At 28.2% G+C, this 14,037-nt stretch overlaps 1 protein-coding gene across 3 annotated transcripts in view; it reads left to right on the top strand.

Annotated features, from left to right (window-relative positions):
* The window catches only part of LOC123271792 (teneurin-a), a 397,455-nt gene that overhangs the window by 236,017 nt on the left and 147,401 nt on the right, over positions 1-14,037 (top strand). For all 3 annotated transcript variants that reach the window (XM_044738204.1, XM_044738203.1, XM_044738205.1), the window contains one exon: positions 3,957-4,032. In XM_044738204.1, coding sequence (XP_044594139.1) covers positions 3,957-4,032 — 76 coding nt within the window. The remainder of the gene's footprint in view (positions 1-3,956; positions 4,033-14,037) is intronic.

Below are 14,037 nucleotides of genomic sequence, written 5' to 3'. Positions count from 1 at the left end.
ATTTTAAATATATTAAAAATCTATAAAAAATACATAAATTATGTATAGTAAGTATATTTTTAATAACTAACTTTTGGCCGATTTTATAAATTTCAAACCTATTTTAGATATATTCAAAATATATTTTTTTTATATTTTTAGCTATGTATTTTTTATGTATTTTAAGATATATTTTGAATATATCTAAAATATATAAAATATATATTTAAAGCAATATGAAAATCCGCCAAAAGTTAGTTAATAGTAGATTTCATAAAAATCTAACTATTGTATTTGTCCTCATGACGCAACTTATGAAAAATTTTACTATATTCCGACTTTACTCAACGAGCTGAGTCAGAAAATACATATGGTTCAAAAGTTTATATATGTATGTATATATTATATACATATATATACGATGTACGCGGGGCTTGTCAGCATGATAGCATCTACAACTCTTTAGGGATTTCAATGAAACTCAACATACTTATTCTATGAACGATTACGAAGGTCGAGTTGAAATTTGAGCCAAATCAGTCAATTAGTTTAGAAATTGCAGTATTTTAAAATTTTGAAAATTCCATATTTTTTTCGCTTTTCCTTCAAATAACTTTTGAACACATCGAGATATTTGAATTCTGTAAAATGCATCTAAAAGCTCAGAAAATAAGCTTTAATTCACATGTTTACATATACAGTGTAAACTCTATATAACGTTACTCTATATAACGACAAACTCCTTAAAGCGTTAAAATCACTTGTCTTTGGTTGGTTTAGCTTGTCTTTCATACAATGATACACTCTATATAGCATTATACTCACTCTCAATAACGACAACAATTAGGTGGCATCATGCATTCCGAACTTTCTAAGAAATTCGGCTAAATTATTAGAATAATATCTCCTTTATGACCAAGATCCCTCAATATCACAAGATATGAAAAAAATATCGACGTTCTAATTAACAAATTGTCTAACTCCATTTTAGACAATCTTCCATTTGTTCGAAGAAACAATTTGTGAAAATTTTATTATCACTTAAAAAAACCATTTAATATCTAATAGAGGTGTAATATTTTGGTTTGGATCATTCAAATAATTTATAATTGGAATATTGCTGCATTAAAATGTTAAAAAATTACCCGCTACAAAAGTAAGGAGTTAGACCAATTGCTAATTAGACCGTCAATATGTAAAAAATACAACAAAATTATTGGTACAGCAAAAGACGTCAGACAAAAATAACAGAATATACGCAATAGGGCTGTTAATAAATAAATAAAATTGCTTTCTATGCACATAACTACAGTAAAAATATGGTCTAAAGTAAACTTTTTTTTTTTCTAATTCTAATTTTTCTTCTCTCTATTTAACGTCAACTCTCTATAACGTCATAAAATTCACGGTCCCTTCAGTGTCGTTATATAGAGTTTACACTGTATTTCTAGACCAAAAAATATCTATTCTGGGTCCATTTCAATGAAATATTACTCTTGCAGTCGTTTTGTTTCGTTTGATGGTTGTAATTTAATGTAACATTTAATATTGTAATCTAATATTAAATAGAAACATTTTCAATAAGTTGATATTAAAATTCTACTTACTGAATTCACACTATTGTTGTACTAAAACCAGCAAATCGTTATTTCGAACAAAATTATTTCTCAATAGATTTAAAATTAATTATTTAATTTTTCTTTAATTAATGAATTAAGTTACATATTATTATTTATTTTATTTTATAAGAAACAAATTTTTTTGTTAATTGAGAAATCTACTTCCATTTCGGCTGCCGGATGGCCTTTTTAAAAATATATTTACTATACATATTTTTTATATATTTTTTAAAGATTTTTAATATATTTCGATATATATTTTTTATTTTCATGGGGGTACTTATTTTATTTTTAAAAATTAAAACGTCAGGTTTGATTTTTATGAATCTAAGCGTTAATTAGCCCGCCAGAGACCGCGTCAGGTTTCATTGACCAAACACCTGTGACTTTATCAACCTCAGCTCCAATTACCTGTCTAATTAAGTGGCTCGTAAAGTTTGTTAATTAAAATAGAGAGCTTGAGTGAATGAAAATGAAAAATAAAAAATGTAAATAGTGTTAATGAATAAATAAATTGAATAAGTTGGCGATTGTGAAAAATAAAACTAATAAGGGCGTCAGTTATAGAGAATCGAATCACGGAAAATGGTTTTTCTTTGGGGCGAGAACGCAAATTTAGTTTTATGCATTATTCATGGAGGGCGGTGTGCGCCTGCCGAGTGTGTAGATGCATTAAACTTTCGGAAGGATATAGGTATGTGAGCCGGGGGAACTTTTAAAGGCTAGTTACCGAAAAACCTTGTAAAACGGGCCAGAAAACTCCAACAGCGAAAGTCCCGGCAAAATGGCTTGCGGATATAAAAAACCCCGATGTTTTGTTGAGAGAGTGGGTACATGGTAAAAGTTTTTAAAAATGGCAACGCATTTGCAATTTCCGGCGCAAAGTGACTCTCTTTGAAGCCCCGTGAATTTCCATCAGCGCATACCTAATTTTCTTTGTCCAATCGCATTTAAATTAGTCCGGTGATTTTTTTAGGCTCCCGTTTACCGAGCAAATTGCCCCGCGACCACGGCATGCGTGCTCAGTGCGTTAACTATCTGTGGATAGTCGATGGATCCACCTGCTGTGGTTTACAACCAAATTTACAAAAATCTAATTTGGGAAAATGGACGAGGATCTTTTGGATATTGATGTAAAATTTTAAATTAGTTAATAAAATATATTCTTCAACACTAATAAAAGGATTTATTAACTATTAATAATTTAATTTATTTCAAGACAATTATTTGATTTATTAAATTTTAATAAATATTTTTTAACATTTAATAAATATTTATTTGGGAGGAAAGTAAATTTATTAATAGTTAATAAGTATTTATTAACAGTTAATAAATATTTTGTTGAGTGAATTTGTTTCACTTGCAATGCCATGCTTATAAATAAAAATCATCTTTATAAATTATTTGCATTAATTATGTTACATTATAATAACGTTTATTGTAAAATAGCAAATTCTATCAAAGCTAATAATTATCTTTTATATTTTTAAATATTAAAAACGTTAATTTATTTAATGAATTGAATTATTATCATGTATTCCAGCTAGGGTTATAAAAATTGACAAAAAAAATTGCTATTTTTGCTTTTTATTTTAAATAAATATTTGTTTACAGTTAACAAATATTCATTGACCATTAATAAATATTTATTAACAATTAATAAATTGTACTTAATAAATTACTCATTAACTGTTAATAAATATTTGTTAACTATTAACAGATATTTATTAACATTTAATAAATCGTATTTAATAAATAATTTATTAACTGTTAATGAATATTTATTAAATTCTATGATGTTAAAAAATCATTTATTAACAATTAATAATTTAATTGATTCGAAGACAATTATTTAATTTATTAAATTTTAATAAATATTTTTTAACATTCAATAAATATTTATTTGGGAGGAAAGTGTATTTATTAATAGTTAATAAATATTTATTAAAAGTTAATAAATATTTATTAACATTTAATAAATCGTATTTATTAACTGTTAATGAATATTTATTAAATCCTGTAATGTTAAAAAATCATTTATTAACAGTTCATGAAGCTTATTAAATATAAACAAACCCTTTCATTAGTATGCTAAAAAATTTAATTTTTTCATTTTTATTTGATACTTTTATAAAATTAATTAGATAACTCGTAAAACAATAATGAAACAAAAGCAAAAAAATAAGAGCTCTCGTAACAGCAAATTTTACATTAATGAAACAAACAATCGCTAATTAAATGTTAATTGGAAAAAAGTTTCAAATTAATAATCTCAGTGGAGTTATTACGATATAATAATAAAAATAATAAAAGCATAAAAAAACGCGGTAGATTTATTTGTTGTTAATTTTGTTGCAGAGTACTTGATGTCAGGAAGTCCTAGAAGTTACCCGGCGCGATCACCTGGAGTTGCTTCAACGCCAACAGTAACGAGGTAACTTCTTACTTTATCGTACTCCAGAATAATTCTTCTCTTTACTTTTCCCATCCACCCTTTAGATACCTTTTTTTCCCTTTATTTCATTTCATTTTACTTTCTCGACTCACTAAATTCGTGTATTAACTTCCAAAACATTATTTTCCTGTTCCGTTTTTTTTTTTTTTTTTTTTTTTTTTTTTTCCGAAAAATCAACAAACAATTCTGTTAAATTTAAACATTAAATATTATTATTATTTTTCACATACCGAGCTGTGACATGTTCGTCCGACGAACTTTGCTCAGAAAGTTTAAGCATGATGCTCGTTTTATAGGTGACACTTTAAAATCAAAAGGTATTACTGTTATTACTGTTATATTATTGTTATTTTGGTTATATTACTGTTGTATTACTGTTATATTGGTTAACTTGGCTTCTACAGCGACGTAAAACTATTCTCATCCCCATCCTTATCCACTCTTTAGCCACCCCTCAGTTATTCTTTCTCCTGGAGTCTCCATGAGTTTTAACTGTGGTACAAGCTACAAGCCGACTTTCCGTATACATATATATCCCGCCTGAAAGACGCGACGTCGCTACTTTACGAGTTTACCGACCAGTCGACGACACAAACGTTGACTCATCACTTACGTACTATAATTTACGTTAAAACGCTGTACCTATACTATATACCTACACCGAGCCTTTTTACGATACCTCAATCGATATCTTTTCAATTAATAACAACAGTTTATGTCAGACTTTATATTAAAAAAGTTTATAATTTTATACTTAGTATTTTTAACATTAGTTTTGTAATTAAAGTAATGTGTTTACAGAAATTATATTAGTAGAGTTTTATTTTTTTTGTAAAAATTTTTTTTGCACCATACTTTCTTAAATATTGACATTTTTTAAGATATAAGCTCATCCCGATGTTACACTCATCAAGAGCTTTCATTTGAGTACCCACATGCATTTTCATATATTTTTCATATATACATATATATATAATATATATAAATATATGAAAAATTGATGTGTGTACTCAAATGAAAGGTCTCGATGAGCGTATTGTCGGGATGAGCTTATATCTTCAAAAATGTCAATAATTAAAAAATTGTATTGTATTTTGTCAACTTATGCTATTTTTAAAGATATAAGCTCATCATGATGTTTTACTTATCAAGAACTTTCATTTGAGTACCCACATGCATTTTTCATATATTTTACATATAAACATATATATAATATATATAAATATATAAAATATATGAAATATTGATGTGAGTACTCAAATGAAAGGTCTCGATGAGTGTAATGTCGAGGTGAGCTTATATTTTTAAAAATGTCAATATTTCACAAGATAAAAGGTCATTTCATAATTTTATATCTATAGATAGAGTATTTTCGAATGCAGCCCAAATACTTATCACAATAAATTGACTATCGGTGAGACTGAAATGAAACCTTGAACAAGGCACAAATTCGAATCAAGACTTTTGCAATGACACTAAATTTTATTAAAAAATCCGGACATAAAATTTTTCTTATTCTCTTAATAATATAGATTATTTTATTAAATGTCAAGAAATAATTTTTAATATTTTTTTAATTGAAAAATAATAGAGGAAATTTATAATTAATTATTGTAAATAATAAACGACTTAAATAATCACTTAAAAAAGTGTCTATTTAAATAAAGCTGACTGTTATATTATTAAAAAGCATTAAAGACTCTCGGAAATTAAATTATTGACTAAGCAAAATTGTAAGATAAGATAAAATATTATTTATAAATTCTTAAAGAGACTTAAGAAGAAGAGGAGGAGAAATCTAAATATTAATATAATTATACCTAAATTTATTTAAAGGAATCTCGTTACCGAAAAGGTTAATCAGATTTGAAATTGGAGTATCATCAAAAATTAACAAGTGAAGACGTTAAGTACGGTCTTAGTCTTAATATCGGATGAATAATCACTGATCAAAATGACGTCTAAATTCAGCTTTGATCCTCACAAATGAAATTTATAATTAATAATTAAATAAGTTACCGAGTTTTATTTTAATCCCTTGTCCGCTGAGGTCCCGATAATGATGATAATAATGATAACGACTGTAGAAGGGAAGGAGGGAGAAATAAATGAGATGAAGAGTTAAGAGAGGAGAAGAGGAAAAAGTAAGTTTAAGAGATCTTAAGGCTGAGGATCGCCTTAGCAACAGAGTGGCTTCCATCTAGCTGACCCGTCGTTTCCGGAGACATGCTTGGTCTTTCCTTCCTCAACATCACCGCCGGGATATAATACAAGTGAAGCTAACTCCTGGACTCGGATTTGTGTGAGTGCAGATAAGAGGGTCGACAAATCGAACGCCAAAGTTCTACCTCCCAATCCAAATATCTCAAATATTTTTAGCTTCTTATTTTATCTCCCTCTCTCTGGATGTACTTTATTCCCTTACACCCGCTTTTTATTTTATACTTTTCAATTATTCATTTTTATGCGACCCCAGAACATAAGACTGATTTATTCTTATCCAAATGGATACCTAAGCCTAAGAACATCTTGAAAGTCAAACTCATTTGAATTTAAAAATTTTACTCAAAGGTGTTATCTCTTTCTTGGCACCTTTCTGTCGTCTTCATTTAGTTCAATCATTTTTTTCATTTTTAAATGCTTACTTGTTTATTTGATTAATTAGTTGATATTCCATAATATAACGGGTCGCGACTTAGTTTGAGTAATTCACAATAATTAAAAAATGACCTTGTATTTTGAGAACTATTGACATTTTTAAAAATGTAAGCTCATCCCGATATTATACTCATCGAGACCTTTTATTTAAGTACCCAAATCAATTTTTCATATATTTTGTATATTTAAATATATTATATATATGTTTATATGAAAAATTCATGTGAGTAATCAAATGAAAGCTCTTGATGAGTGTAACATCATGGTGAGCTTATATCTTTAAAAATATCATAAGTTGACAAAATACAATATAATTTCTTAATTATTGACATTTTTAAAGATATAAGCTCATTCTGATGTTACACTCATTGAGACCTTTCATTTGAGTACCCACATCAATTTTTCATATATTTATATATATTATATATATGTATATATGAAAAATATATCAAAATGCATGTGGGTACTCAAATGAAAGCTCTTAATGAGTGTAACATCAAGATGAGCTTATATCTTTAAAAATGTCAATATTTAAGAAAGTACAGTGCAATTTAACAAAAGTCATTATTTAATAAAGCAAAATTTTTTTTTATAAATTTTTAGTTACCAAAAAGAAATTTATCAAATTTTTTTCTGCGTAAAAGAGTAAATTATTTAAGAGATAGTAAAGAGAGAGAGAATTATCGGATATTATTTATAAGGCAGTAGAGTAATGGTTGACTTGTAAAGCACAAAAGCAAGTGGTAATTGATTGCCGACAGTCGATGGAGTGAAAAAAGTATCGACGGGACGAGTGGAGGTACATAGAGGTAAGGTAGGGTCAGCGATCGTGTTTTTTTTATTTATCCAAGTTCATTTTTTATCAAAGCAATTTTGTCCAATTTAGAAGGACACTTATTGAATTATACATTGTCTTGGTAAACCTGAAGGATAAAAAACCCGTGCCAGGATGATAAAAAAGGTGTCTTTTATTTTTGGTCTCAACCACTTGTCCTTTTTGTTCGTGGGGTCTGCGTTACGTAGAGACACTCTTCTCTCTTCTCATTCAATCTTTTATTTTCTTTGTTCATTTTCGAGAACCGTGCAGTCGATAATTTCGTTGGAGACTCTCAACTACTCAGATTCAGCCGACTCAACGGGATTCAGCTATGAAAAGGGCTTTGGGCCGACTACCACCATCCGACTAAACATATATATATACAAACCCAAGAAAGAAAGAAAGAAGAATCCAACGTTTGGTTATCCTTTTTTTTCTCCGCTTCTACTTCTACTTATTCTTCTAGTCTACTATGTACTGTGACTAGTGTACCACGTAGTTATAGTCAACCAGAGTATCTCCTAAAAGAAAGAATTGCCTTCTGTCAGCGTCTCGACTGTTTTTATCCCTCGTCCTTTGTTATACCAAAATCATTTTATTTTAAAACTCTCCTTTCTTCCTTCAAACTCACTCTCCTTTTTTTTTTTTTTGACTATTAACTTTTTGTAATTACTTGTTACACTCTCCGTATTTTTTATTGTTCGGTATCACGCTCATTATTGCGTGCATAGGGAAGTAACAAGATGAATTTAAACACACATACATCCATCTAAACCGGGAACGGGAAGCGGGAATAAAAATCCCTTATTATTATATATGTTTGATATGAATTTATATTGCAAAATAACTCGAAATTAGGGTCCTGTTTATCTGTTTGATTATCAGGTTCAAGGTAATCACTGGCTGATACCGGCATTATCAAACAATGTTAGAGTTATGATTACAGTAATAACTACCAACACACAACATACACTTGATCCCTCTAATTTGTCGCGCCCTCAAGGACCCTTTGAATTACTGCTATTATCTGCCCTTTTTTTATTCATCCAGACTTTTATTGAATACATTCGTTATTTTTTTAGAGCAATTGCAATCAACCGATTGTAGAAAAAAATTTCAATAGAACCTAATATAGTTTGTCTTGCTCATAAATCCCTATAAAAGAAAACAAAATCAATATTTATTCAATTTTTCAATTAAAAACAATTCCTAAGTTATTTTATTTTATGAAATTAAGCCAAAAATTAGTTAATTAGTTAATTAAAATAAAAACTAACGTCAAAAGCTTCTAAAGATAGTAAAAAAGTTTTTTTTACTTCAATACTTAATTCCTAAAAATTAACTCTCCAATAGTGAGAAAATTTAGCGACCATGCGCCACCTGTTGTATTTTTTCGGAACTAATTTTTATAAACAATTATTTATGGGCTTATATGATTATTTTAAGCCATTTTTATACATGTAGATGAATATATAATATTTATTCTAATTTTCAATTAAAAAAAATTCCTAAGCTATTTATTTTATTTAATTAAGCCAAAATTAATTAATTAATTGATTAAAATAAACTAACGTCAGAAAAGCTTCTAAAGACAGTAAAAAATTTTTTTTTACTTCAATACTTAATTCCTAAAAATTAACTCTCCATTAGCGAGAACGTTTAGCGACCATGCGCCACTTGTTGGATTTTTTTGGAACTAACTTTTATAAAAAATTATTTTCGGGCATTTTTGAACATATTAAGCCATTTTTAAGCATATAGACGAATATATAATATAAAATAAGTGATATATTTCAATTATCAAAACTGTAAGACAAATAGAGAGTTTAAAAATAATTGCAGCGGCTCAACTAGATGAGTTACGGCAGTTCATCAAGCTTACACGCGATATTAGTCCTCGCGGATGTTGTAAGACGCGGATCATAATGTTCTCGCCGCAATAACGCTCGTTTATCTGGCTTAGGTGTCAAGTGCACAATTGGATAATTTCATCCTCTTGTCCTTTAATAAATACATCTCATCCTTCCTTAAAACTTTAAACTCTCCATTTTTCGCTGGAAAATTCCCATTTATTTGATAGAGTAAGCCAACTTATTGATTAAATTGTATTAGGAAAGGCCCACACGTGGGCAATTTCTTAATTAGATAAGTAGATGAGTTTAGAGTTTAGTGTAATGCGGATAATGTAGGCTGAATGCCCAGGAGCCCGGCAGGCACTTGATTTACAATTCACCTGTTTTATCAAGATGCAATTATGCACCCTCGCGTATCAAAGGGGCTGCTACGAGATTATGCCGAGGCTCATCGGGATCGACTGGACCTGAAAGGGAGTCCCGTTGTCCCGTTTCCATATCTCTTCAGCTGCAAGCCTCTCTATGAGTTTTATCCCCTATTAAGCTTCCCGAATAAAAATTCTTCTAACTTTCCTATCGATCAGAGATTGCTATCTGATTATAAAATGATTAAAATTTATTAAAATAATTGCAGTTATAATTACCTAATAATTCTTAAAATAAAAGCAAGGACATTTACTTTAATTTTTAATTTTATATGATATTTTTTATATGAGTGTTGTTTAAGACAATACAGAATAATTTGTTCTGGTTTGAGAAAAATATTTAGACAAGCATGATAAGAGTTGTGTAAACATGTCGAGTGTGTAGGCGGGTGTTTTCATTCCGGCGTCTGATGAGAAAAATTTTGTATGTATGTAGGGTGAGTTGTTTGAAAAAACTCTCGAGGGAATGCCATCTAGTCACACTGTGAGCACTGCTCCTCCATATCCAACGAATAGTTCATTCAACATTTATCTTTTTGTTTTTGTTGGATATTTCCAACTTAAATTACATTTTTTTGCTTTTTTATTTATTTTATAAATTGAGAAAACTTAAAAATTCTTCCACCAGTGCCACAATTTTTCTATATAGCCATTAATAATTTTTTTAAAAAATTAGTTCTGAAAAATTCCGATAGGTGGCGCATAGTCGCTAAATTTTCTCACTACCAGAGATTTAATTTCTAGGAATTAAGTATCGGAGTAAAAAAAAATTTTTTACTGTCTTTAAAAGCTTTTTTGACATTCAACATTTATCTTTTTGTTTTTGTCGGATATTTCCAACTTAAAATTACATTTCTTTACTTTTTTATTTATTTTATAAATTAAGGAAACTTAAAAATTCTTCCACTATTGCCAAAATTTTGTTATATAGCCATAATTAATTTTTTAAAAAGTTAGTTCTGAAAAATTCTGATATGTGGCGCATGGTCGCTAAATCTTCTCGCTACCAGAGATTTAATTTCTAGGAATTTAATACTAAATTAAAAATTATTCTTGGTGAATATTTTTAAAAGCTTTCTTATAATTAATTTTTGATAAATTTTATTATTTTAATAAATTTTATTATCAATATAAATATTATTTTTTTGGTTAATAAAAACTCACTAGGCAGCAGACAAAAATTTGTATAAAAATTCTTTGACCAATAATAATTTTTTTAAGTTAGTTCTAAAAAAATTCCGATAGGTGGCGCATTTTCGATAAATCTTCTCGCTACCAAAGATTTAATTTCTAGGAATTTAATACTAAATTAAAAATTATTCTTTTTGACTCTTTTTAAGAGCTTTATTGTCATTAATTTTTAATTAATAATTATAATTATCTATTATAATACATAATAATTGACTAAAAAATAGTAACAAAATTGTTGAATAAATTTTATTAAAAATATAAATATTATTTTTGTGGTTAATAAAAACTCACTAGACAAACGCAGCAGACAAAAAATTATATAAAAATCCTTTTGACCAGTATAACTAAAAACAGTCGGAGAAGAGTAAAGCTTTAGCCGGAATTTCTTTAATTATGATCGAGCCATCAGCATTTCCCAACGGGGCTCAAATAATTAAGTCCGATTTAACAAAGAATAGTTACCGTCCGTGGTGGAAAGCATTATATTCGTTGATATGAAAGGAGAAAAAGGAGAATAAAATAAGAGAGCTTTACTGTCGCGTCCTTTTTCTCCTCGAACAAAGTAAAAGAGTCGCTTAATATAACTATTACGAACTCTAGCTCAAGTCCAGATACCGGGATCTGGTTCCGAGTGGTTGGATATCAAAATAATAATTGTCCTGTAGAAGACTCAAGGCTCATTGGACGAGGACGGGGTTCGCGCTTAACCCCAGGGGAAAATAACTCCTCTCTAGTCCGGGCCCGACGATTCTGTAATTTTCTCATCTGCTTTCTGCTGTAATTTTCGCAGTCTCGCGGGCTTCCATCGCCGATCAATCGACCGATAACTTCCTGATGAGATCCCTCATTGTCTGGAGGAAGTAAAGTACTACCCTCATTACTCTCATTTTAATTTTTTAATCACGCTTCAGCTTTTTATTGCCCACAAAATTATTTTTTCATAAATTTTATATCGTATATTTGGAAGCTCTGAGTAAACTTCGGCTGAATAAGCAGCCGTTCAAGAGATCCATTCTTGCTGGCAAATAAAAGTAACACAAGTGAATGCTAATAGCCACGTGACGTATTTTATAAGTTTTCGGCGGTGATAGGAAATGAAATACGGTTACTATGGGTACAGTTACCTGGGAAACGTCGAATTGAAGGCGGGCTCGCTCATTCTGTCGTACAGCTTCCAATTCAATGTTCTGTTCACAGTTTCTCCAGTAAAGTATAGATTTTAATAGCCAGAGGTTCCTCTTAAAAAATTTTTACATTTTATTTGATTGTTTAATTATGGGAATATTTTAATTATTATTAATAATATCATTTTAATTAAATTAGTATTTTTTTATTTAATAAAAAAATTATTAATCAATTTTTTAGATCGATAATTTTGAAATTTTCAAATTTTTTAGATAAAAAATTGTGATTAAAAATAAAAATGATGGGAATATTTTAATTATTAATTATTAATTATTTTTAATATAACTTTAATTAATTTAGTATTTTTTTATTTAATAAAAAAAATTATTAATACATTTTTTAGATCGAAAATTTTAAATCAATAAAAAATAAAATAAATATTTTAATTATTTATTTATTTAATTCAAAATTTAAATCAATAACCAATTTGAATGAATATTTTATTTATTTATTTATTTATTTATAATTGAAATTTTAAAAATTTTCCGATAAAAAATTGTGATTAAAAATAAAAATGATAGGAATGTTTTAATTATTAATTATTAACAATATAATTTTAATTAAATTAGTATTTTTTTATTTAATAAAAAAACTTTTGATAAATTTAAAAATTTTGACTGAATTTTAAATAAAAATAAATAAATAAATATTTTAATTTTCAAATTTTTTAGATAAAAAATTGTGATTAAAAATAAAAATATAAATATTAAATAAAAATAATTTATTTAAACTTTAAAATAAACTTTAAAAATAATTAAAAAAAAATTTATTATAAATCCGGGGCGTTATTACGGAAATTAAAGTATCCTGTTTGTTCGCTTGAATTTAAAGAATAAAATAAAAAAATTATAGGTAAGATTTTCACCGCTGATACAATCTCATTATTGAGTTTGAATCCTGCATGAGTCTTCAGCAAGAAGGCGCCCTGATACACGAGATTACCAGCAGAAATAAAAATAGACTTTAAATAATAAAATAATAAATAAGGCAACCTTTTTCCGACGAGGGAAATTAGTTAGAGGGCAGCCAACCAACCGAGCCGATATATTTATCCTAAAAGTATTTATTATTGAGTTACAGATAAAATTCTGCAATAAGAATAGGAATAAAAATTTTAAGTGCACCTTACTTCTTACTACTTTATTAATATTTTTTGCGTATTATGTGTTACGTATTATTGCGTTATGTGTTAGCCCAGACAGCCCCCGTTTCGCATCGATACATCTGTCATAGGCGCTCGAGCCCACGTAATCAAATCCGTAAACGCGAGCACGGGGTTCGATAGATACAGATATAGAAATAAATATAGATATAACTCTTAGCTCTAGACTCTGAATGACTGATTGTCAACGCAAAATTCAATTTGCTACGTTTTATCGGGTAGAGTGCGTTTTACTCGTCGCGACCAAGGATGAAACGAAAGAGACGCATTGAAAAAGGAACAGGATCTTCCTAGAACATTCCTAAATTTATTAGCTCTTTTAATATTTCTTTATAAGATAAGTTAAGGAATTTTATTACAGAGTAATCTATGTTATTAGGAGAATAAGGGAAATTTTGTGGCCAGTTGTGAAATATTGACATTTTTAAAGATATAAGCTCATCCCTATGTTACACTCATCAAGACCTTTCATTTGAGTACCCACATCAATTTTTCATATATTTTGTATATTTATATATATTATATATATGTATTTATGAGAAATATATAAAAAATGCATGTTGGTACTCAAATGAAAGGTCTCGATGAATGCAACATCATGATGAGCTTATATCTTCAAAAATGTCAATAATTAAGAAATGACCTTGTGTCTTGTGAACTACTGACATTTTTAAATATATAAGCTTACCCCGA

The sequence above is a fragment of the Cotesia glomerata genome, linkage group LG9 (assembly GCF_020080835.1).
Source record: "Cotesia glomerata isolate CgM1 linkage group LG9, MPM_Cglom_v2.3, whole genome shotgun sequence".
NCBI lineage: Eukaryota > Metazoa > Arthropoda > Insecta > Hymenoptera > Braconidae > Cotesia > Cotesia glomerata.
Note: the sequence above shows the minus strand (reverse complement) of the source record. Positions and strands in the feature narration are given on the sequence as shown.